Source organism: Taudactylus pleione, unplaced genomic scaffold (genome assembly GCF_031769625.1).
Source record: "Taudactylus pleione unplaced genomic scaffold, aTauple2 ptg000225l, whole genome shotgun sequence".
NCBI lineage: Eukaryota > Metazoa > Chordata > Amphibia > Anura > Myobatrachidae > Taudactylus > Taudactylus pleione.
Genome location: NW_028284627.1, coordinates 13,271,748 through 13,299,491, shown reverse-complemented (window position 1 = coordinate 13,299,491; position 27,744 = coordinate 13,271,748). Strand labels below are relative to the sequence as shown.

The 27,744-nt window shown below is 44.9% G+C and overlaps 1 protein-coding gene across 3 annotated transcripts in view; it reads right to left on the bottom strand.

Moving 5' to 3' along the window:
- CLINT1 (clathrin interactor 1) overlaps nt 1-27,744 on the bottom strand; it is a 98,667-nt gene that overhangs the window by 41,377 nt on the left and 29,546 nt on the right. For all 3 annotated transcript variants that reach the window (XM_088478944.1, XM_088478943.1, XM_088478945.1), the window contains exon 2: nt 3,573-3,677. In XM_088478944.1, coding sequence (XP_088335070.1) covers nt 3,573-3,677 — 105 coding nt within the window. The remainder of the gene's footprint in view (nt 1-3,572; nt 3,678-27,744) is intronic.

Here is a 27,744-nt window from a genome sequence, read left to right as displayed (position 1 = left end):
CCAGGGTGTCCACTATTTTGTCCAAGTCCGGACCAAATAGTAATTCCCCATTGAAAGGTAAGGCCTCCAGACCTTTCTTTGAATCAGAGTCCGCTCTCCAGGACCGCAACCATAAGGATCGGCGGGCAGACACCGCTGCAGCCGATACCCGCGAGGTCAGCAGACTAGCATCTAAAGAAGCTTCTCCAATGTAAGAAGCGGCGTCCCTCATTTGTCCCAACAACGCCCGCTGGACATCCGGAGCGTCGTCCGGGAAGGTATCTTCCAATGCATTGGCCCACCCCTCAATGGCCTTGGCCACCCAGGAAATGGCCATGGACGGTCGGGCCACCGCCCCGGAGAGGGAGTAAATAGACTTTAAGCAAGTCTCAACTTTCCTGTCCGTGGGATCCTTCAGCGAGGATATCGACGGTAATGGTAAGGTGGCGCCCCGAGTTAAACGGGTGACATGGGAATCCACCGCCGGTGGAGTTTCCCATTTTTTACAATGTGCCTCAGGGAAGGGGTAATTAGAAGCCAACCGCTTCTGAGGAAGGAATCTCTTACTGGGCGCCTGCCAAGCTACCGCCATATGATCCGTCAACTGATCAGACAGGGGAAACACCGCAGAAGCCACCTTAGTTTTTTTTAAACTAGGAAACTTCGACCTAGGAACCGGTGCCTCATCCTCTATAAGAATAGCTCGCACCGCCCTAACTAGTGCTCGCACATTAATGGACGACTTGGTATCCATTTCCTGGACCGAGGCGTCCGAGTCAGTGTCATCAGGGACCTCCCCATCATCTGAGGAACCCTCTGAGTCCGATACCTGAGCAGCCCGTGCCATGAGTGGGCGTTTAGAAATCCTAGAAGGCATGTCAGTCTGCAACATTGACTGAAAAGCCGAGGAAGCGGCCGCCAAATTTTGCACGGAGTTGGAGAGCACATCCACCCATGGTGGAGGCGTCGCCATAGGGGCCTGAAAAGGTACCACAGGCTGCTGCGGCACAGGGGAAGCCTGTATATACATAGGCAACCCCCCAAAGGGACCAACTGATTGAGACCCAGGAGGACTCCGCAATAACTGCGGGACACCCGGGGAATGGGGGATGGTCGGCTGGGGCACCGCCCTAGTAGGGAGAGCAGTCGGGACCGACAGACGGTCCGCAATAGACACCAGCACTTGAGAAAACATCGCCCACGGTGGTTCCTGCGCCAGAGAAGGTCTGGATGGGCCAGGAGCCACCTGGCATCGACTACACAGGCCATCCTGTGACAAATCCTCCCTATCTACTCCTGCAGAACAGCGTCCGCAGGAGGCCAACACCGGAGCCACTGAGCGCTCAACCTCCTCGTCTGACATGACAGAATATATTATATATCTGGCACCAGGGTAGAAGTAAAACGCACTCACCGGTGTGCTGAACAACAGCCCACAATATGGCACTGAGTAGCACACAACTGTATGTGACGGACCTCACAAATACGTGATCTATATAAGTGAGGTCAGTAGAAACGCCCCTCCCCCACACACCTGCAGGGCTTGTAGGAGAAGTAAAGGGATAGGTATAAGCTGACAGTAAGCGGAAAATAAGCACAGACAGGCAGCACTAGCAAAAAGTCACATACCATGCAGGAAGATATACTCACTGCACCTTTACACTACAATCAACCTGCCCAGATTCAGTGTCTGGGAGGGCTATAGTGCTGTGTACGCTGTCCTTAATCAGGGGAGAGGTACACAGGGGGACCGGTCCGCGTGCTCCCTGAGATCTGCGCTGCCACTGGGAAAATGGCCGCTGGAGACCTCAGAGGAGGAGTGGCCGAGGAATCTGCAGCTCAGCGACGCCAGACTGCGTGCTGAAAGGCGCGCTGAGCTGAGGGGAGGAGCCGCTGACAGGGAAGGCTTCCTCCCCTGGCTGGCCATTAACCCCAGGGATGCTGGCTTCCCGCTTGCCGGTTATCCCTGGTGGTCTAGTGGTCCCACGGGTTATGGGGGGGGCCCGCCGCCACTGCCAGCAGCCTCCGGTCTGTCCCCCGGACCGGAGGCTAAAGGACTGCATTTAAGGCATTCCGCGCGCCGCCGCTAGCCAGCGACGCGCGGCTTACCTGAATCCCCGGCGACTCCGGCAGCAGTCCTGGGAGGTAGACAGAGTCCGGCTAGTACGGACTCTGCCCTCCCGCCGCGATCCCCAGATCAGTACTGGCGTCGCGGCGCCAGTCGGGGATCAGAGCGGCAGCGTGGGCGTCTGTACAGACAGCCCTTCGCTGCCGTCTGTAGTAAAAATAGATTAAAAATAAATAAAATTTAACTTAAAATAAAAGCTTTTGGGGGCTGCTCCTGCAGCCCCCCTGCGCGGTGACCGACTCCGGCCGGGCACCAGCTTACACTGGGGTGCCTGTGGCTCGGGGGCGGGGTATAGAGGAGGACCCAAGTGCATCCTGGGAGCTAAAAGCTTAACTGTGTGGTGCCCATGGATCCTGTTCCAGCTATAACCCAAGGTCAACCCTGTGGACCCCCTATGGACCCTGAAGTAGAAAGACATGTACCCCGAAGTTGGATCCTGATTTTAATTTTTGAAAGTCTCCTACGGGTCCATTAACACAATAGTTTTTGTCTCTCATAATGTGACTGGGAACCTCTGCTGGCAGCTTCTATAACAATTTCAGGAACACAGGACAGAGATACCTTACACACAGAATAAAATTGTGCTGAGCCATCCAATCAGGAGTTGCCTGACATTTCACCACATTGCCAGAACCTGCAGTGTGGAAATGGACCATTTCATATCCATAATAGGTTTCTGCCTGTCCAGAGCTGAAGAAAGCAATTACATGACACCCACCTTGCAAGTGAGGGCCACTATGGTACAACCAGTCCGTATCATAGACTGTATATTTAGCTTTGCAGGAAGGGCCCCTCAGGTAGTTTCTGGAACTGAAATCTGTGCACTGGCAGATTCCAGACCAAATATCTACAACCAATTTCCCCATAAATAATCAGATGGATCTAGTCATTCCACAATCAACCCAAATGGCCACATTCCCTGTGCTACAACTAGAGTGACTGTTTCCAATCAGATACCGGTTGAGATTGTCACTTTGTGACTAAACAGACTGCCATTTGTGGCCATAATGCCTACAGCGGACCTAATTGCCTGTCAACACCGTAGCACCTAAGATCACCTTAGCATATAGCAAGAAAATAGTGCGACAGACGACTGCTGAAAAGCAAACATATGATTGGCTGATCAGAGTTACAGTAAATGAATGCGATTTCTATAATGATGTTTTACAGCCAGGATTTTTTTACAATGAATGCGTGCACACTAGTGAATATGAGAGTTACCTACACGTTAATCGGATACATTAGCCGATGTTGATACCCCAAGGCTGATGTGGATCTGTGCAATAAGCATCACTCCAGCTATTTTAAATAAACCGTAATACACCACAAAACGAGAAATGTATTCCTATTCCAAGCACAGAAGACAGGGCGAATAAAGTTTCCTGCCCCTGCTCTCCACCTTCACAGAAAGTTATAACTGGGAAAGAATTGCCTCTCTTCTCCGGGGAAACCAGCCATTACTTACTTAGCTATCTCTCCCATGAGCTGCCCGGAAGGTCCCCAGGGGTCATCGTTGGTCGCCTCTCGAACCTTAGACTCTATCTCTGAATAATTCATCACCACATTGGTGCTGCAAAAGAGAGAAAACACATGTGATTAGCATTTGTCCTGAGCCGTACATAGAGACTTAATAATAACACTGGGCTCCTTAATGAGCTGCTTCTACAGAATGGGATGGACCGTGCCTAGTACTGCGGATACCCTGAGGACACCTTACAATGCATTTAACTTATCTACGAATAAGGGAGGGGGGAGGTTGTATTCCATTAGGATCTGGAATACAAATGAGACCAGGGATCACACATAACCCTTGGAATTAGTCCAGCATAAATGGCTTGTGGTCAACATAAACCGATCATACTGAGAATGTAGAGATTTCGGGTGGCAGGATGCCCGTGGGGGAGCAATACCTGCCTATTACTCTTACTGCCTCTTAGTAATGAGGAGATAACAGGTTACAAAATAACTGCACTTTGATTAGAGGGTGGAAAAGACACTAAGTTCTGTCACAGCGAATGGCACAAGTAACAACCACCTGCCTGTATCATATTCTGATTGTCCCAGGTATGACTCGTTTTGGGAACAAAAGGGTTAAACTAAACTGCAGTTTTGTTAAGCAGCAGACGTTGAGTTAAGGAAACTCAACTATAAGTGGCTTCCATCCAAAGTAATTAAATACAAAACACATCTTGGAAGGAGGGGACCCCAGGCCTTCTCTTCCTTTCCCATGTAAAGATCAGACCTCGCTCTGTGCCATACCCAGGGTCCCGGTGACCTCAGTGCAGAGAAGGAATTTACATCCAGATGTGGAGGACTGGTTGGGAGGAGGCAGGAGCAGCTCGTTAGCATAAAACCTTCTGTGATTGATATGGATGTGATATTGGAGGATACACGGCGTAGTTGAAGGGAGGTGCTGTCCTTGTGGGTTTGTTAGGGCCTCTTGGAAGGAAATCATGTGGAGATTTTTTTGGGGGGGTTAGGAAGGAGCAGCCTGTGATGGCAGTTCCTTGGCACCTCTACAGCTTCAAGTCTCAAGGAATTAGGTTTGTGTGACAGCAAATAAATCAAGTTACATACTGGAAAAAGCGGGCTCCTGAGCATATGGATTCTGACCCCGTTCTGGGAGAACAGTAAACCCTCCAACACCGTGGGAGACCCACAAAACTGTGGAGGTTTTCAATGTGTAAGCACATTTCAGTATATGAACCAGAAGAGAAGAATGCCTTGCGGGAAAACTCTGACTGGAAGGATGATAAATTATCAGCAATACACCAGGCTTCATTACACTGGGCCATATCCGTTCAATATATTACAACTTATCCCAACAAGAACAGAGACCTCCACAATCACTGCAGCTTCACCTTACATCATTACATAATGCTACATATAGAGGACACAAGCAGCTTTACCATTACACTTCATTTGTAGCCGACACACAGTGAGGGCAGACATAAGTGAGGCAAGAGGCATTGGTACCTCTTTTCTGTATAGGGCAACTACTATTTCATATTTACTGATCTTTTACACTACCGCGATTTACCCTCCAGCATGTTATGATCAATAAGCCTACTGAAAATTATTTGTATAGCCCGTTATGTACCATACCACATGGCAATAACTAGCTAGGAACACAGGTAATATCTTTTCTGTCAGTTCAGTTCATCATTGCCACACATAAAACTGCTAAGTAAATATACTGTGACTCGCAGTGGGATACCACGGAGGACACAGGATCCAATTAATGGTCCAGGCACAGCAGTGGACATTGATAAAGACAATGTGAAAGCAGCAACTTTTTCATGTCCACGTCATTATAATAATAATAATACCCTTTCAGACATACTGAGATTCCCGGGATTTTGGCCTGCCTCGGCCAAAATTCCCGGGTCTCATGTCTGTGTGAAAGGTACCTACCCGGGAATACGTTCCCGGGTAGCCGCCCCTGCAATCGACCAGGGTTTTTCCCGGGACTTAATTACCCTGCTTCTGTCTGAATGGAATGGTGCTACCCGGGAATTTACTACTCCCGGGCAGCACCAAGAAGCTTTTGCATGTAGCTGACAGCACAGAGCGTCTCAGCGCTGCTTTGAGCTGACAGCGCAGAGTGTCCTATAGGACGCTCAGCGCTGCTGCTTTGAGCTGACAGCGCAGAGCGTCCTATAGGACGCTCAGCGCTGCTGCTTTGAGCTGACAGTGCAGAGCGTCTCGACCAAATACCCGGGAATTTGCACAGGAGAAATTCCCCGGGTCTGAGCAGGAAATTTCCCGGGTTGTATACCTGAAAGGGGTATAAGGGACAATTTCATATTAACACTGTCTGATAATATCAGAGTGTGAAACACAGTTACTAAGTAGGTCTAATTAGATGAAAGGCTAATTGTACCAAATTATGAACTTGTAACTAACACCCTCACCTCCTACAACTAGTTCTGCGTTTTCTAACACAATCACTGCATGAGTTGTCAGCGCTGGATGAAACTTGGGTAAGTTCTCTTGAACTAAGGGGCCACGTCGTGAGCCAACCGTTGCTATTTGGGATAAAGCTGATGCAAGTTAAAAACCAAAACAAAAAGTTTTTAAAATGTATGTAATATGCCTGTTACACACGTCATGCCTGGAGAAGGGAGTTTAATCTCACTAGAATAGGGGGTTAGCAGTGAACAAGCGATCCAGGGGGTGAAAAGCATCTAGTTGTCCAAACATAGAAGGATCTTCTGCATATCACCACCACATCAGTGCAGGCATTTATGAAGGTAAAAAGGTACAAAATAATTGGTCCTTTCCCATGCCACTGTCTCCAAGTATGTAGCTACAGGCACAATGTAATTCATCATCTGAAAAATAAACTGGGAGACCCTAGGGACTATGCGGACTCATTTGCTGATACGAAACAAATAAACACCTTGTTACTATTACTTGGACACTAGTCCGCCCTATATTCTATCGTTAATTGTTATGGATCTGATATTCTAATTGGATAGACACCAAATAAACCATACTGACGTCATTCTCAGACTTTGGATGCAAGTTAAAGTAAGATGTATGTACTTGTGATGTTTCGAGAAAGCAATATATAATTTAGCCGGAGGAAGTGGCCTCTAGTGGATCAGCCACCTTTTAATTAATACCCCTTTCAGATTACAATGCCGGGTCGCACCTGGAATTTTGACTGGGGGTCCAACCCGGATGCAACCCGGCTCAGTCCCTTCAGGCAGGCAGCTTATTCCCGGGTCGGCCACATCGCTGCACATGGGTGCAGTGCCGGCACCACATGATATAATCTCCAAGCTCCGGCTCTGCCTATGCTGTAAATGGGTCCCGGGTTAGATGCCTCGGGTTACCCTTTTACACAACACAACCCGGGTAGATCCCAAATTTAACCTTTGTAACTACCTGGGTTCAAATGTCGGGTTGGGTTTTTTAAATTTTTTATTAAGGACCCTTTCAGACTAAGCAAAATCCCGGGTACATGTGATTTTGCCAATAGTCTGAAAGGGGTATTAGCTACATCACCTCCTGAGTGCTGGGATTTTATATAATATTCCGGTATCACCTCTCGGGATGATTTGTACATTAGTTTTGTGGTAATATCACAGCACAAGAAGCACAGAACAAGTTGCAGGTAATTCTGGCAGCCACTAATCCATGATTCCCATCTGCGGCACTTGTGGAGTAATCCGTGGCTGATGGAAGCTCTTTGGCGAGCAGTAGAGATAAGCAATTTGCAATGTATCACTTTTTTTAAAGTGCACTTAATGGATTCTTAAAACCATTCATTTATAATGGCGTGGTCCTTTCAAAGGGGCAGTATATATAGTTTAAGATCCATTTACATACAATAGGACACTCCTAGGACCTGGTGGAACTTGCTTCATTCTAGCACTACATGGAGGAGAGACAGAATGGGAAATATTAATGGAAAATTCTAGCTGTAAACCACAGGGTGATGCTTTGCTGAGATGATGGGAACACTTCACCATGTGATGTTCAACTCCTGACCTGTGATGGAATAGAACGTGACAACCAGGAGTGTATTTACTAAAGTGAGTTTTTAGAAGTGGAGAGGTTGCCCATAGCAACCAATCAGATTCTAAGTACCATTTAATTAGCACCTTATAGAAGATAATAGCTAGAATCTGATTGGTTGCTAATGGTAACAACATCTTCTAAAACCTCTCACTTTAGTAAATTTACCCCCAGTTTTTGATAATCTGTGAAAATGATTATGAAAAACAGTTAATTATATAACATTATTATTAACTATTTAATAACCTAAAGTGACTATACACTACACTAAAATTGACATTTACATAAAATTATTGGTGAAATAAACAATTATTGCAGTCTGAAGACATTTGTTTCATTTATTTTTTTAGAATGCACTTATCTTTAGTTTATTAATAAATAATGAAAGTTTTGTTTTAGATATAGAATAATGGGAGCAAATCCTCCTCCCTCTCCTATTGAAAGTGCAAATGTTGTATGAAGGAAATTACTTCCTATACACTGTACACTGACAAAACGACTCCCTCTACTTCATTTCCCCTTAATGATGATAATATGGAGTTATCAGTAGTACGCCTATACATAGAATATGATTAACTCTGAATTTAAAATAACGAAGTCAGAATGATATTTGGAAACCCTAACAACCACCCACAGTCAAAAATCACACAATTGAACTGGGCCAGTTCTGGTGCTGGAATTCCAACTCTCTTTTCAGATTCAGTAGTTTGTGTAATTACATAAGCATACACAAGAGGGCTCCACTAAGCACTGTCCATTGGTGCCAGGGAGCATGAAAGTCCTGGATTGTGTCACGTCTCTGTTCCCAGACCATAAGATGATTGCCTCAGGTACATAATAAAGTGAGAAGATTGTTTTAAAGCAAACCTTGTTTACAACAAATTGCAGTTCATGACCTTTCATAATACAGACTAACAAGCGCCCTACAGCCTGCGTTGGGCCATTGGATGAACGAGCATTATTAGTGCATAGAGTGGATAGAAGTACGAGACGTGGGCAGCTGACACAAACCACCTTTCACCTGGTCCAGTGATGTGAAACATACAGCCCTCCAGCTGCAGTGGAACTACACATCCCAGAATGCACTGCCACAGTTTTGCTATTAGGGCATGCTAAAACTGTGGCAGGGCACGATTGGATATGTAGTTCCACAGCAGCTGGAGGGTCACATGTTTGACACCAATGACCTGGTCAGATGCACTTTAGTTTATAAAACTTTATTAAAACCATTTCTTAAGAAGTGTTGACTTATTGGTCATAATAATCCCACACTAAATAAAGAATATTTATACTAAACTCTATGGCAGATTGTCATTTTGTACTAAAAGTAGTTATATATTACGGAGGTCGCCACATTCCAGCATTACTGTTGTAAAGGACGTAACACAACTATTAAAGCACAGAAGCTGATTACATTTTCAGGACTATAAGAAAAACAACAAACGACTGTACAGACGTGTCCTTCTATATATATATTTGCTGCAGTCGCGCTAAAAAGCCCCTCTCGGTGTGCCAGGTCCTGAGAGACTCTGTAGGAGCCGGGCGTCTTTTTTGCTGAAAATGCGTCCAAGTCGCACCAGCAGACTGTGCTGATGATTTTGATCTGCGACACTTGAATATCTGTGTGCGAGTGAGTCTCTGAATCTGTATACGATGTGCTACAATGCAGCGGCTTTTCTCATTCCAAGTTCTCTGGTGGTTAATATACAGACTCAATATACAAGTGTCACATACAGATGTGTCCTCATACAACTAGCCTCTTGCATATTAAACAGTCCTTCTAGTCACGCCATGCTATGAGTAGATAGCGCAGAGCGTCTTATTCGCACAGAGATGCGAATGGGACGCACAAACAGCTTCTGTTGATAAAAATGATATGCAGCATGCCTATATTCTGTGTGCGAGTGCATATGCATGAGAAACACTACGTTACAGTCACAGCCGCTGATACTGTAACGCAGCATATTGCATGCAGATACACCCGCAGTCGCACATAGAATATAGGCATGCTGCATATTATTTTAACCAGAAGCTGCCTGTGTGTCCCATTCGCATCTCTGTGTGAATAAGCCGCATTTCGAGATAAAAAGTCACACGAAAAGATGCTCGGTGCTACCAAGTCACATGGCTCTCATACGTTACGTGTAACGCGACTTGAAGTGCACAGAGGATAGATGTACAGTATGTGGACACGTGCATCAAATTAATTAGCACAGTCTGCTGGTGCGTGCTAGCCACAAGGATTGCGACTTAGGGCCGTATTCAATTAGCTTCGCACTTGCGATAAAGTTTTGCATGCCGTACTTTTCGCCTACACCGCGTATTTTAGCCGCGGAAACGTATCGTGCACGCCCCTGCTATTCGCCGTATTCAATTCCAAAAGACGCGAAAACAGCGACAAGCAAATTCAGAACAGGCAGAAAGTGGTGTCAGAATCAGGGAAATCAGCCTGTACCCCCCCAAATAGATGCACTGACATTGGGGATGAATGTAGTAGTGCCCGATTAGCCCTAATAAAACTGTTTGGGGTACTTAAATTGGTACAATTGCCACGAATTAGCATATTTGCACAAGTGGTGAAGAATGACATAAAGCAGTATTTTTTAGCGAAAATATGCAGTCCTGGCAAATTTGGGGTACCTGAAAATGGGTGCTAGCATGTTTTCATGTCTTAAAGTTAACTTTTAAAAACAGTGAAATTCATCCCCCAAAAAGCACCTGCAATCCCCAAAACACTTGACCCCTTCTTAGAGCACCCCCAGAACCTTATTTCTCTAGTTTGCGAACTTTGTGATTTTTCACCCTCAAATTCAAAGTACTTTTTTGGGGTGCTCTTAAGTTTTTTCAGGAATTTTTAGACGCAATCGTCCAAAGGGTTCTGAGAGGTTTCCCCACCTTTGCACCCCCAAACAGAAATTTGCACTTCTTTTCTCCTGCTATTCAGAGGCAAATCTTTTTCCCTTATTACATTGCATTGACTTTCTGCGTACGTGAAAGGCGGCTGAAATTGAATACAGCGATAATTTTCCGACAGGCGAAAAGCCGCAATCCACGAAACTTTTTCACGGATCTCGGCTTTTCGCGTCTAATCGAATACGGGCCTTAGACACATTTTGGAAAAAAAACAAAAACGCCTGACGCTAGCAGAGTAGCACACGACCGGACAGCTCACTCACAGCAGGCAAGTGGCGCAGGGTGGTGTACTGAGGCTATAAGTATGAGGACACATCTGTATGCTGAAGATAGCACGGTTACTATAAAAGGTGACATTCTGCTCAGAGTGTTTGTCTGCCAGATCAGAGAACTAATTTGGGAGACATTATAGATCTGCTCAACAACAAACTTTGGGAAATTATTAGTCAAAAGAGTATATATGCTAAAAGACTTCATTATCAGATTACAGGGTTTACATGTTACAGGACAAGTAAACCCACATGACAGTAATACATATCTGATGCTGGGTATTACTGTGCTGGAAAATGTATTTGAAATAGCTGGACTGTCCATACTTAATATTGTCCATCATGTTCTCTGCTATGTATGTGCTTTTCTAATATGGCAAACACTGCTTGGCAGAGACTTCGTTGAAAGAAATGCACAGTGTGGATTGGAAGAAACAGGGGCGGAGTCAGTGATGTCTGTGAAGTGACTGCAGTTTCAGCTTTTTGACCTGCATCAGGACACTGTGCTATAAATGTGTCAGGAAGTTCCGCTGTGTGATGGATTGGGGATGGAACACTGTGACAGAAAGAGAGCACTGTAATGGAACGTCAGGACCGAACGCTGCTGCAAAGGGAAACTTCATTTCTGTGAAACAGTAAAAAACGTGGTTCTGTAAATCTTCCATAAAATATGGACCTGCCATGTGTCAGAGTGGGAAATTCCTCTGGGAGGCCGGGATAATCCAAACGCTGGAACTTGACAAACATTAATCCTAGACAGCACAAATGTAGGGAGGTTATGTGTTTTCATAATTATGAACATTTACTTTTTTAGTTCCCAAATCTTGCAAACTGTATAAAAGGATTCAATTTCTATTTCTTCAGCTGCGACGGGATAATACAGCCGTGTACATAACCAGAGCGCGATAAAAGTTTAGTCTAGTCTGCCAGATCTATAATTACAGCTCTAATTGCATAATAATTGTAGATCATTACTGCGCAGCCTGTGGTGTCAGACACACGCATACTTCGGGCAATGCGAAGCGCTGATCACACTGGCTACATATCAACTGTTCCCATGTCCTTTCTCTCACCCAAATCTTTGCAATTTGGCTCAATGCTAAATAAATAAATGGTGCGCACCGCACAGACGTCTTTAATAGGCAAAGTAAACATTTACCTCTATTGCTTTTAATGCTCTGCTGAAATCCTTTCCATGGTAACGTCAGCCCTAACAAGAAAAAGGCTATTGACTGACAGAGAATAGAGGGTGACATTTCCATAAAGGATATAATCCATATAACCTTCTACATAAAATCAAAGCCATCCAGGATTATTAGTCATATACTAAAGTGTACCTGTGTTGTCTTCACACAGAGGCGGCAGCCATTTTATGAGCTCAATTCACGAGAATGCAGCCTACTTACCAGACACTAACGACATTACTGAGGCACAGAGTGCCTTATGCCTCCATAAGGTCACTAGTTTCTAGTGAATTGACCCACAAAATGGATGTAGGAAATAGGTATACATTATGAAGCTTTGAGATGCACAAACAGCTCACAGGCCTTCAGTTGCCCATCACCGCTTTAGGTGCCAGGTGTGTTATTTGCAGAGAAACCTGCAAATGTTAGTTCTAGAGAGTAACCTCTTGGAGCAAAACTATTTAACATACTAAAGAGTTTAGTAAGGCAAAAAGAAATGAACTGAAAACAGAATGCTGGATCGGCTCGGGGTCAATGTTCACAGCAGGCACACCCCGGAGAGGAAGCCATCTAGCAGAGTGCTCACACCCAGATGCACCTACCTAAACAATTCTAATTTCTGCTAAGTTGTTCCACTAGCAGGAAAAAATACACATTCTCTCAGAGAAGGCAGATAGCACAATATAGCCTGTCACAAATTAACTTTCTACTTCGCTCTTGTGTAATAACTATTGCCTGTCCTGTCACATTAATACTTTTTCCCTTTGAATGACACAAATCTTTCCGACATAGTTACCAAGAAAAACAATTGGTGTCTTATGAGGAAGCACCTAGAACAATACTGGTACAATATCATTGGCCACAAAACACAAATTGCAATGGCCAAGAATTAACTCAAATCCATTGGATTCATTTGTGGGCATTGAGAACAGTTAACCCAAAAATGACAAAAGCAGAATTGCGACGTAGGGACAGATCTTATCCCATCCTTTGAGCCATAAGGTCCCAGAGCAATAATGGCTGTTGGTCTGTCTGTAGTGACCCGTTGGTTAGAATATGCCACATGTGACCCGGATTCCTGCCAAGAATTCATGGCTCAATCTGTCCAACTGGAATCCCGTGTGTAGCCATACTGAAACAGATCAACCCCATGTGTGTTAAGCTATAACCTGTGGATTTTAATGTGAAACTGTGCACTACATGATCAATAAACTTATATTGCTATTTTGTACAAGCATCTAATCGCCTAAGGGCGGAATTCAATTGTTTAGTCCCCCTATGCGCCGGACAGGAGCTAATCAATTGTTGCTTTTGACGGGCGCGATCAGCTGCCGGCGCTCCATATCTGCTCGCGCCCTCCGGAGTGGTGCGAACTGAATTAGGCGAAAAGTGACCGAACGGCATTTTTCGCGATCTCGGGCAGCACTTTGGTTGAGGGGTAGCCGTTTTATGTGGCTAAACCAAACCTCTATGGGTGCGATAACAGGCATCAACTGAATAGTGCACCGCGATCTCCTGTCACTTTAGCCGAGAGATCGGGCACGCTAAAACAATCGAATACCGCCCTTAGAGTTCAATGACACCACTGACATGGAAAGTTTTAGGTATGACACGTACAAGGCCCAGTTACGGCATAGTGTGCAGTTTAAATGCTACCGTCTGTATTTTTTAAATATTGTATGAACCTGCATTTTAGGCTTAGAGACCTTTAATAACAGTGGTTCATGCAAACACAGTTCCTTTACGAGAATCGGATTACTCCAGGAAGCAGCAGGTGGTGTTACTTTCAGCTAACAAATAGGACAATTCACCTAGATCAGATCTCACAGCACTTTCCAGTAAGTCATCAAACATTGAAAACAATATTGTAATAGGATGGAACATGTCCAAAGTCTGACATAGAATCGTTTACTCTCAAATGACGAAAGTAGATTTGTGACATAGCACAAAGCTTAGCCTATCCCATTCTTACAGCCATGAGGCCCGGGAATGGTCATGCGACTGAATCGCTGGACGCAATCCTGAAGACTAGACTCAGGTGCAACATTTCCAGTGTTCTGTGATAATAATTGTGCTACGTGTATTCATGTCTTGGACGTCTACCAATGTAGATTAGAAGAGCCTATGGATAAGTCACAAATGCTAGGATCAACAGTACTTAAAACTTTACAGCAGTTTCATTTTTTTGGGTGCACTTTCTAAAGATCTCAATCATTTGGGCTGCTAGAAAGAATACAGGTTGACTGATGGTTTTATCAGATAGAGATGAAAATTCTTCATCATTCTCCAGCCTTTGTATGGAAACTGCTGCTCTACAATTATTGAATATCATGGGGTATGGCATTACACAATTACCCAAATGCAGATAATAACGGAATTGAAACGGATCAGATTATTACTGGGCATGTGTCTCTATACTGGGCACCGATCCTGGTGCTTTAGTCAAGTGACCAGATCGGCAGGTGTATGTCGGGCATTTGGTTTTACAAACTCTCCTAAGAAACACATCTTTTATGAACGTTAATTAATCTCCCTTCTGGAGATGTCCGGTGATGAGACATCCTTTGCAACTTACCTGCCAGGAACTGTAAGAACTGAATCCACTGTTTGGCTTTCTCAGGCACAATATGATAGTATAAAACACTGTAGACCTCATTCCATGGGTCAATCTATGGGGGCGATTCCATTGTACTTCAAGGCCCAATATTGCAACTCAACTGTTTTTGTTCACCCATTAATTATCTTGCTTATTGTATTTGTTGTAATTAGACAGGGTTTAACGGTTGAGCCCATCTAAAGTTCCCAAACAGCAGTTTGGGCACCAAAAATCAGGACTTAACACACATTTCTGATCACCTCCTAAGGAGGGGGCCAGCAGAAATTCCAACGGCTATTGTGCCCGGAGTAGCATTTGAATTGCTCTGTCGGGCGGCCAGCACTGACAGCCGTCGGCATTAACAATTGAATCGCCCCCTACTGGTCATTCCATGTCAAGTGGACCAGGGGTGCCCACAAGGCCATCTTCAATTTTGATAAAAGAACGTTGGTATATATGTCAAACGAACGTTGGGAAAATTTTAATTCACAATATGCAATAGTAGCAAAACTATGGCCCTCAAAGTGGGGGTGAGTGCAACTGTCACCGACTCCGCAGTGCACAATCAGCAAGTTGGGATGATCATCAAAATTGGTTCACTTAACATGGAATGACCCATATCATCACTAAAGTTCCACTATAGGCCTGTAGCGCTGAAAGCTGGAACAGCACAAGTTACAGGAGGTGTCTGAAAGCTCCAATCCCTGGTGTGTAATGGTTCCCAGCAAGAGTGGATACATTTTTAATATATAATACACTGGGGAAGGGAGATTTATTAAATCTTCCTTTTATAGAATGTACTAGTTAAATGATAGCAACCAATAAGTTGCTAGTTAAGGGCAAATTCTCCTTTTTAGAAGGATAACGATATTCTGCCCGGAACCGGTATTCAAATCCCGACGCCAGAGGACCGGCACTAGAAGATCCCGACAGAGTAAGTATTTGTACTATTTTTAACCCTTTTCCCCCACCCCCCCCTAACCCTCCTCTAGGGGTGCCTAACCCCCCCTTCTAATGCCTAACCGTAACCTCCCCCAGTGGGTGTCTAACCCCCGTATTCCCTAGCCTGACCCTAACCCTCGCGGGGGGGTGCCTAACCCTAAATCCCCCCCCAGGAGCCAGTAACCTAACCCTCCCCCTGCCCTGCAGCTGTCCGACCCCGCGGTCTGGCTTACCTTTGTTCGGTATGCCGGGAATCGGGATCCCGACATACTGATGATAGGCATCGGGATTTCGACGCCTATCATTAGTCCCTTGTCGGGATATGTCAGTCGGGAAGCCAGCGGTCGGCATTTCAACCGCCAGCTTCCTGACTACATACCATTCTGTCCACAATCCGACCAATGCCATGTTATCTGCCAATGACCACATTCCAAAACATTTTTGAGCAGCTTGCAAATTGTTAGTTATGAAAATGCTGGCTATTAAATTTGGACCTGGGCTATTAACTTTGCATAATTTGATTTTATGGTAATAATATGAACTGTGGACAAAGTGACAGCAGAAACAATGCATCTAATGTATAACTTAAAGCTGTACGAATTCTGAGATGCACTTTGACTATATCGCCGGGCCTCTAGCATATGCCGTATCATAGCTAAGTCACTGTGTCACTCCTGTCTCCATAACAATCTTGATGCCTAAATAATCTGAAACTTCTGAACAGAAACCTGGGCTGACAAAAGTTCACTATCGCAGGAGATATGACGTGGAGAACCGGTTAGTCTGGTATGTTCTTTACTGGAAACTAGATCAAGTGTCTGATGATGCAGAAGAAATACTGGGAGGAAAGTGACAATCTCTGCGTGCAATATGCTTTCTCCAATCATTGCATAGCTGCTTGTATTTTAAATACAAAAGTATTTCATTCAGAAGTAATTTGGGGAATTTGCACTTTACCAGCAAGTGATGAACCACTATCCTGGTGTTTGCTGAGGATAGTAGTTCAATTCAACATTAGCAGAAGTGAATAGGTAAGGTAAGAGCAGGGGGGCGACAGGGGGTCCTAAATAACCAAGACCCTCTATACCCAGTTTTTCTTTTAATTGGATGAGGGGAGTTGAATATAGCCTCCCTTTAGCAGCTCAAATTACATCAGTCTGAACAAGAAAATTAGGCTGCAATATTATAACCACTGGCAAAGGACCAGTCTGCAATTAAACAGCATTAAATGCTATGAACACCATACGATACATATCAGGTCACTGTGACCCAAATCTGGCTTTGTGTCCCACGGAATCCAATAACATGTTTTATTTAATTGCCTTCTGTGAGTTTTTTCAGCAATTTGGCAAAAAGGCCATTACTGGCTTCTGATCTAAAACCTATTAATAATGATCACATTCAGCTGCAAGAATATGGAACCTGTGGAACTGTAAGTAGGTTCCTTTAACACAGGAGAAACATTTCAGAAATGTTATGACTTGCCCCCACCATCTAAATTTCTGGAATGCTTAAAAGGGCAACGCTGTGTAAACCGGGCCTTCTGTTCAGCAGGAAAATAAGCCTTTAATCAGACTACGCGATCCTGAGCTCACACGAGTCAGCTTAGCAGCATGCTATCACTCATGGAAGCTGTGTGACCAGGAAACATGTGACAGACCAGGGTGATCATTGAAGCTAATTGTGGTACCAGCAAATAGGAAGAAAAAAGATAAAACAAATACATTATCACTTGGCACAACAAACAGCAGTCAGAGTCTTTCTCCTGAAATTTGTGCATTCAAGTCTGATATTTCCCAGCTCAGTTGTTTAATGTTGGTTATTAAATCCTAACTAGCCTATTCTGCCTCCTAGATCGCGACAGAATACAAGATGATCCAACCTGTGCTATTGTCTTATCACTTATTTGCTTGAATTGTGCAACTTGCACTCAAATGGTCAACAAGGATTGTGGATGGGTTGCTACGTATTACTACATATCTGCATTCTGATGGTAAGTAAATATTTGCTTACTTTCCCAGAAGGTCTGGAAGACTAGAATTCCCTGACTGTGAAACGCGTCACTAGATAAAAGCACACTGACCTATTATATGGTCGCGGACCTCATTCTAATATTCAAATAACCTCGACTGTACCTATACACTTATGCTGGGAGTGTATTATCCCATATATATAATACTCCTGTGTGTCAGCTTTAAGCTGCCCATCCACTGCTAGATGCGGGGACGACAGCACGATTACGACGCAGTCGTCTCCCGCGGTGTGAAGTGCATACACTGAACGTTCAGTGTATGCAGATCAATCATCCCCGAACATGGCAACATGACGGAGGTCGTCAGGTTGACCGTCATGTTCGGGGGATGATGGATGTTAAAAACGTCCAGTGGGCGCGCGCATCGCTGGTCGTTTTTAACATTTTACTGCCTGATTTGCGGGCGATTACCAAGCGATTGAGCGATAAAGACGGTCATTATTGCTCAACCGTTAGGTTTAATCGTCTAGTGGATGGGCAGCATACATTTTTCAAACTACCACGCACATCAATACTAGCAGACATTACCTGAAAACTGGTATGATGCCGCTCTCCCAAAATGTAAAAAAAAAAAAAAAATTGTTTTAAACTCATTTCTGGAATTGCGTTTGGCAGAGAAACGGTATCCATTATCGTGCAAACATCTGCTTTGTCCTTAGGAGACCTGTAACCTGGCCATAGTCAACAGGAAACGATTCCATGTTCAGTCTCAGCGATACAAATGGTCTTTGTGCTGCCTGCACCATTCACACATACACTTCTAATGTGTTTGTTCTAGGAGGAGATTATACAAGACACGGAATAGAGGTTCCCAAACTCGGTCCTCAAGGCACCCTAACGCTCCAGGTTTTAAGGATATCCATGGTTGAGCACATACGGTTAAATCAAAAGACTGAGGTACTAATTAAGTCACAAGTGCCCAAGCATGGTTATCCTTAAAACCTGGACCGTTAGAGTGCCATGAGGACTGAGTTTGGGAACCTCTGTCCTAGAAGCAAAAAAGTGCCAAGGTGTTTCATTAGGATCAATGGCACCTGTCCACTTCTATTTGCAATGCAAATTATTGTAAACCCATTAATGTTATATACCTGCAATTCTAATGCCGGGTACACACTGGGACGATGTCGTTACGATATGCGCGCTCCCACGGTCGCATGTGATGTCGTCATGTTTCATGTTCTGCACATCAAACCTGACAACATCACATGCGGCCCCATTCATGTTAACGAAGGACGGAACGAGTGATTGTTCCGTTGTTCATTACATCGTTTAGAGGTGTACACGCATTACCAAATGTCGGCCCAACTGGGCAACATATCGTCCTGGTTCACATCGTACAGTGTGTACCCACCTTTACAAAGTAATGTGCAAGTTATACAATAATGATATCTAGTACATGGACAAGTGCTATATAGTAATCACTTGATATTTATCAGAGGCAGGCAGCATGATACATTTCCAGTGAACATAATTAGCAAAATTTAAGGCCAAAAAAAATCCCTATTCATCAAAAAAATAATTCCACGCGATATGCAGCTGGGTTGCGCATATGTCGGCCATTCATGGTAATGCGGACAACACAAGTTTTGCCTCACACCTCCATGGGCAGCGTGGGAAAACTTGCGATGCTGGCGGACGAGATGTGCTGTTCCGGAACGGCATATCGCGTCCATCACATAGAATTAAATCCCCCCATCAGTATCCACACAGACATATACACTTGCCTGTACTACTCCATCTTTAACCACTTCATGCTACTCATACGCCGAGTTTGTGACAGACCAGAGGGGGATTGGCTGTATAAAGATGCTACAGAAATCAGACTTATTCCTCATGCTAATATGTATTGCTGAAATCTCTTTATACGCGCCTTGTACATTGTGTGTTAAATTGTTTGTTCCTAACATTAGCTACTACATTGGGAAGATATTTGCACAGGCCTGTTTTAACACATTCCACTACAACAGCCTACTATATCACAACACAAATACCGCAATTCAACACATCAGTGAAAGACTGGGGGCCTATCCAAGTTCTGTTTATGCTGGCATGGACGGTGGCATGGTGCTGCCAATAATGAATGCCACGGTGACGAAACAAAGGAGAAAGATGATGAAGAATGATATTGGCAATACCTAGGCTTCATACAACCTGCAACATAAAGGCTCAGCTTTGTAGTACTGGGACGCTTTTCCAGCACAATATTTGTTTTTATAGGATGGCACCTCTAATTGTTCATGGAAAAGTATAGCTAAGGTTACCGGAAGACTAGTACGTAGCGATCGCTGCCAAAACATTTGTACCCCTAGTTTATGAAAGTCACAAGGGAGGAAGTGGGGGCTCCACTGCACCCTTTTACGTAATCAATAGACTTCTGCAGAGCAAATACTCCACAATCCCTAAACCTGTTTGGAGCAGCATTTTGGTGAAGTTAAGCTGCTTTACGTTACATAACCTAAGACAGAGGAAAGGAAAAAAGCAGGATGCAATATTAAAAGGAATGGGACATTTTAGCTGGACTGCTGGGGATTTGGCTGGGTAAGGTATCTGTAATGGAGAACTATGACTAAATCCAACTAAAACATTTAAAATTACTCCAGTGTTCCCCAACCTGGCTTATCTACAGGTCACTCATTACTATGTTTGGCAGTGCTCATCAGTTACCAGAGCAGCAAGTGTAATGGTCAAGTCACTCATTAACTTGCATGGCAGTGCTCCGCACAGTTAACTACGCTGCTCGAGTGTTAAGCCGGGTACACCGGGGATGACCTAGCAGGTACACACTGGACGACTTAAAAGAATTTGTGGTAAGGATTGCTCGTTATCGGCAAATTCATTTACAATGTCGTCTAGTGTGTACCCGGCTTAATGGTCATGTCACTTCTCATTACCATGCGTAGCAGTGCTCCTGTATGAGAAAAAATAGTGGAAGTCCTGCACAGAAAATATTAGATCTTATGAAGGATTAGTGGCAGATTCTACCTAGGGGCTGCTGGACTGCAGCCCTCCAGTAAAAATCTGCCACTACGAGTCCCCAGTGAGCTCCATTCCTGGGGGCCGCACTGAGTTTTGAAACCCCCATTCAGGCACTCACCAGCATTAGCGCAATCATCCTTAGCAGGGCAGTCGCAGCAGGGAGCAGGAGACAGTCCCCCTGTGTAGACCTGCCATGTATGTGTTGGCAGTGTAGTTGCTTCCTATTGGAAACCCTACCTGCTAATCTCACACAGGGTGGCAGTGTCAGGGGAGGAAACTCCACCCCCTGTGGGACTGCCATTCCGTTATGCTGGCCACACACACAGCGATATTTTACCCGATCTGGCCGATTCCGACACATTGGAACGACAGATCGTGTAAAATATGGCCAAATCCTGAGTAATTTGTGAGTCCCCACTCCCGATCACGATGTGATGCGCGGCCCCGCTGGTCGCACACCGCATCGTCAGATCTGCCGTAAAATAGGGCAGATCTGACAATCTGGGACACAATGCACTGTAAAAGTCCGGATGCAGGAGAGATCGTTTGAAGATTGGAAACCAAATCTTGTGGAGATCGTGTGCAGAGCTGCCAGGGAGAGTTTCAAGGGAAATCGTACACATCGGCTCATCGTGTGCAGATCGCTATGTCTGTGGCCAGCTTAAGAGCTTCCCGCAGGAAACCTGCTCTGTGCTCATCGCTGGCTGTAATGTGCTTCTAGGGCTGCACACTGTGCAGCCCTAGAAGCAGTTATACTCCAGCTGCGCATGCGCTCTTTTTTTTTTTTCATTCCCCTCTATTTCTTCCCCGAGCCCGGCTTCTGCACATGTGCAATAATAGGGTGTCTGGAGTCCAGGTCAGCGCTGACCTAAGCTGCAGCCCAGGCAGTCCCTCGGTCTGGTAAAGGTAGGAATCGCCACTGTGGAGGATCGACGTGAACACACTTGTTTGTAAAAATACGGAGAGCAATTAATGGCTTTATTGTTGCAACTTATACCCCTTTTACACCAGAGCTAAAACCCGGGTTATTGCAGGGTTAACCCGAGTTTCTCCTTGGTGTTAAAGGGTATAGGGCTGGATTTCCGGGTTGAGTGACCAAGCAATCCAACCCAGGTAATTTGCAGGGTTTAACACGGGAATAACCCATGAAACACTGCAGTGTAAACTGCGCGATCCGGGTCACGATGACCTGGAGCGCAACGCATCCCGTCCGATTGGCTGGCTTCAGTGGCGTTTGGACGTCATCTCCAAGTGTCCACTTCCACGCCAGAAGAGCCGGGTCACTGCAGACCCGGCTCCAGTGTAAACGGCGCCGACTCTGGAATTTCCTGGGTTGGCGCCTGCTAAATTCCGGTTCTGATCCGGTTTGGAACCCTGTTGAAACCTCTGGGTCAGACCCAGAATTTAGGCATAAAAGCAGTATTAGATGTTTCTCCCCAAAGAGTGTTCACCAATATTATTTTGGGAGAAAGTGATTTAGTTTGCTTATATCGCTATGATCCCCCTAGGAGGCATATTGATATAATGTCGGGAGACAGTTTATTAGCAGTATTTTTAAAATGGTATTTATAAGTATCTTAATTAGTATTCCCTAAGACACAGAACTGGGATAGGACTGTGTACAGTAAATCAAATCGCCGTATCTGGCCATACAGTTCTCAATTCCCCTTGCTGTAAATTATGCAGAGATACATGTAGTTGCTCCATGTTGCAACATTGTTGTTATTGTTATATTGGTTCTAAATTTTAATATTGGGGTCAATCTAATAAGGTGCTTGTTGCAGCTTTCTCTGCAAATTCGCATTGTGAATTAATTTTGCAATCCAATTAACTCGCTGGAAAATAATGAAAGTGAACGCGCATTTTTCCGTTCGCTCATCCCCGAGACTGAGAGATGGTAGGGAAAAGATATATTTTAAGGTTACAATCAATAGTAGATATAATGCTATTCTATTGCTGACATTACACAAACATCCAGCACCCCGCAGGGAACAGGTCGACACCGTTTCGCTGTAAGCTCTCTCAGGAAGACTTTTCAATGTACAATATACCGCAGTTTTACTCAAGTATTCCTAATTCACAGTAACAAACACACTAATAAATACCATTATAGTATATAATTACCCTTTATACACAACACACCTGGAGCAAACTTGTTTTTAATGCCCTTATTTGACATATATACACATATATATATATATATATATATATATATAATATTTAGCTGATTATAAATAATTTTATTCTGTGTCAATATTTATATTGGATATACAAATAAAAGTTATGTTTCAATATGGGTTTCTCAAATAACATGACATTTAACAACAACTATCTGTGTCATTGAAGATAACTTTATTGTGAGTTCCTCTAGTGCGCCTTATGCACTCACCTTTGCCCTCTTCTTTGTACTTTACAACAGCAGTGCTCCTCAGTTACCAGAGCTAGAGGGGTGTAGGGGTGGCAGTCGGGATGCTGACAGTCTAAATGCCGATCGTCGGCATCCCGGCAGGGATCTAATGACAGGCGTCGAAATCCTGTGAAGGTTGGAGGGTTAGACACCCTCTTCCCCCCGGGAGGGTTAGGCACCCCTGGGGGGGAGGTTAGGGGTAGGCACCCCCTGGGAGATTTAGGGTTAGGCTGCGGGGAAGGGGAGGGGTTGGGTTTAGGCACTTACATTGGGGGTTAGGGTTAGGCACTTGGGGGGGAGATTAGGGTTAGGCACCCCTAAGGGAGGGTTAGGTTAGTAAATAGTAAAAATATTTACATGTTGGGATCTTCACTGCCGGTCTTCCACTGTCGGTATTTGAACCGCTGGACATGCGTCTGGCGGTATTTCATACTGATCCCGGGTGTAGTTATCAGGTCTCTCCTCATTACCTTGTGTGGCAGTGCTCCTCACAGTTACCAGGGCAGCAGGAGTGTAATGATCAGGTCACTCATTCCCATTGTGGCAGTGCTCCTCACAGTTACCAGGGCAGCAGGAGTGTAATGATCAGGTCACTCATTACCCATTGTGGCAGTGCTCCTCACAGTTACCAGGCAGCAGGAGTATAATGGTTATGTCACTCCTCATTACCTTGCCTGGCAGCATCCCTCAACAACTGTAGGATGTGCTCATTGATCTCCTATTCTGCAACAGTGCTCCTCACAGTGATTGCAGTATAAGGTACACAGTGATATATGTGTATAATCTTATTAACTTCCATAAAAGGGTTCCTCAGTGACTACTCCATACCTCCCCCCGATGGTGCCTAACCCTAAGCCCCCCCACCTCCCTCCCTGCAGCCTAACCCTTACCCTCCCCAGGAGGTGTCTAACTCCAATTTCCCCATGGGGGTCCCTAAACCTAACCTCCCCATCATTATGCAGGGCGTCAGGATTCCAGCGTCGGTATATATTGACACCCGGGATCCCGTCCGCTTGCATATTAAACGTATCTGTTATCTCATCACAGTGACTGTAGTAGGTGTACAGGGATCCCTTATATTTAATGAAAAGCTCCCCACAGTGACTGCAGTAGGATGGTCATCGCTTTATAGGCCATAAAATACCCCACACCCCTGTCCGGTAACTACTACTAAATCAGAAGCAGCTATGTAAAGATTCCTCAGCAATGAGGAATTCTGACACCACTGCAAACAATAAAAACATTTGCTGTTACTGTATGAACGGCGTCATTTTTATTGCTCGCAATCATGCTCCTATTTCCCCTTTTCTGAGAAATAAGACACTCTGCCGGCTCACATAACTCAGATAACCATCACGATTGGGTTTTGTGAACGAGCCATTGTAGAACATTGCTTACACGTATATATTTTTATCACGTAACTCATCCAACTATAACGTAACGCGTAAACCCCCCATGGTAACTATAAAATGTTGACATGGTCAAAATACCAAATATATATATTTTACATCTAAACGCTGGATAAAAATAAAACATTTATAATACATATTCTTGAATTGCAGCACAAACATTATAAGCATCTGTTCAAAACACCACATTGGTCGTACTATTCTCACATTGATAATGACAAAAGGCGAATAAAAAAAAAAAAAAAAAGTATTATTAAGAGACAATGTAAAGGGCACAATACAAACAAAGTACAATCCCCATGGCCATGCAATACAAAGAGGCTGGCCACATGGGATGCAATCGGGAAGCCGGCTGACATTATACCGACAGCCGGCTTCCCGACTGTCATATCCAGGCGAGGGTGAAATGACCGGGAGGGGGGGGGGGGGGGGGGGCGGGGGTGTTAGGATTAGTCTAGGGGGAGGGAGGGTTAGGCAGCCCCGGGGGGACTTAGGTTTAGATAGCGGGGAAGGGTGGGATTAGGGTTAGGCACTTGGGGGGGAGGTCAGGGTTAGGCACCCCTAAGGGAGAGTTAGGAAGGTAGGTTAGGTTAGTTCACACTTACCTGGGGACGGTCGGGATTTCCAGCGCTGTCGTGCTGCCGCTGCCGGGATCTGTTCCACTGTCGGCCTGACGCTGCCAGGAATAGAACTGCCGGCCACATTAACCCAGTTATTTAAAGGTTATGGCATTTGAAAAGATAAAGTAACTTCTTATTAGTGAGTGAATTAAGAAATTATTTAACAATAAACTTACTGGATAATAAATTCTGTCCCTTGGACTACTATGGAGGGGAGGAATTCAATGCGATGCTCCGAGGGAGGGACAAGTCGGCCATATACGATAGGGCCGACATCGCAAGTTTTCTAGTCTACATTACACTGCAGTCAAAACATTTTAAAACGTTGTACACACTCCCTCCTGTAAACGCAGATCCTTACTTTAGCTGCTCGCAGTCACTTACAGGCGTTCTGCTGCCAAGGCTTGTGAAACACCAAGGATCAGCATTTACGGAAAGGATGGTATTAAATGTACTTAGGCCAGTGGTTCCCAAACTTTTTTGACTCGCGGCGCCCTAGTGCATCAGCATTGTTTTCACTGCACCCCTGAGCCAAAAGTTTGTTATTCAGAAAAAAAATGTAGTGAAGGAAATTGTGCTGACCTGTCATCCTTGGGTTCATTTATGTAGTAGTGGACAGGTTTGCGCTTCTGTTTGTCCACATATTTATATTACATTGGCTGTAAATAATTTGATTTGGTGCTGGACCACCAACCTGATGCACCCCTGCAAGTGTCCTGAGGCACCCCAGGGTGCCACTGTGCACTGTTTGGGAACCACTGAGTTTTTACAGAGAGATTAGGTTTAATCATCATCATAGATAATCTATGGTGACTGAGAGCTGTCAGGATGATTTCCCCTAAAGTAGCCAGTATAGTGATATAAGATGAAGTGATATAGGGGTCTATTCATGTAGAAGTGAAAAGCCCTTTATCAGTGATAACAGGGATTTTCATGCTTTTTCCCATTCATAGAAGGGGTTACCGTGCAGAAATCTCATATTTCTGCAGCGGTTCCCCTGGTTAGTGCAGCTAATACTTCCCCATACACTATATGTAGAACAGAAAACTCTGCTTTCCGTTTTGCTCCGCAAAATCCATTTGCCATCTCAGGATGGAGTAAAGAAGCTTGTTAGGGGATAAGAGCAGTATAGACAGCCCAGGGCATATACCAGGTCACCTACTCCTGACTGCCCAGCACCCACTCTGCCCCAGTGAGCCAACCAGCACCTGCCGCCACTATTTTAAGCTGACCCGGCATATGGTGAGTCACCTCCTAATTACTGCCGTGGCCAATGCTCCCTCACTATGCCCCTATCTAACCAACCCCCACCGCGATGATCCGGCGCATGTGCAGAAAATAATAAGCACATTACAAAGGCGCATGCATCAAAATATAATGAATTAAAAAAAAAAAAAAAAAAAACTTGAACAGAGAAAAAAAAACAAATGAGAACACCAGACCAATGCACCAAGCAATACTGCATCGATTCGCAGAAATAGGTCAGGGTACATGATTTGCTACTTAGCAAAGCTATCAAACTGATGCGATCTATAGTGAAAAGTAGCAATTCTGTACCACACCATCTACTTGAATAGACCCCATAGGATGAAGTAAGTGTCTGCAAGGAGGGCACTTTATTGGACAATCACTGACTCTCTGTAAGCTGACACGATGCTGCCATGAGTATGAGCAGACAATCATACCAAGGGATCAGAGCAGGAAAGCACAGTCAGGCTGTAGTACATAAACAGTTCAACACAACCGGCAATGCACATTCGTGGGTTTAGTGGTGCAAATAGCGATGCGCAGTAGAGAAAGGAGATACAGTCAGGTGAATCATCTTTCACCATGTTGTGGACAGACAAGTGCACATGTGGCATTATCTAAAGAACTCTACATCCCCAAATAATTCTTTCCAAATACGAAGAGTTTTGTGGTTCCGTAATGTTATGGCCCACGCATGTTTTTGGCCTAGCACGGGTACACTCAGAATCAATGCAAATGGCTACTTAATGATACAAAGAGAGCATCTCAAATTATATATGCACTACTTCCCTGGCAGGAGGGATTTCATTTCTGGATGACCACAAAGCACGTGTGCCAATGGTTCAATGAGCAGGGCACTGATGTCACTACACAGCTTTCTCAGCCACCAATCGGGCATTTATGGGGCACTTTGGAATAATGCCTGGGACAGCATTCTCTACAGTCACCAACCAGTTGAAGGTGTCTTAGAACCCTGTGGAAAATTACAGCACAATTCTTTTAATTTTGCAGATATTGAATAATAAATGGCACACCATCATTAGAAGTTGGGAACAACATTAGAATTTCCGCTAGGCCGTTTTAGCGGGGCGCCACGCCCTGCCCTACTTCTAAAGGGCAAAAAGCAACCTGCCCTCCGGCACGGCGCCCCACTGAAACAGTGCGCGGGTGCCGTCCCCACCCAAGGGTGGGGAAAATTGCGGTATAGCGGTCAAAGCCGGTGAATGGATGCCGGAAGCAGTCGCCCAGCATCCGTTCACACTGACAGCAGTGCTTCGAGGCAGCCCGGCATGTCCGTAAGTGCCGGGCACGCCCCCAAGAGTGACGAAATGCGGACGCGTCTTAAAGACAGATGTGCCCTTTCTCCGGACCTTTCTCCGTCTGGTGACGATGTGATGACTGCTGTACAGGACTGGTTTGAGGGCCAATCACCGGACTTTTTCATGGACGGAATCAAGAGGTTGGAGCAGCGATGGGAGAAGTGTATTAAAGTAAATGTAAATGGAGACTGTTGAA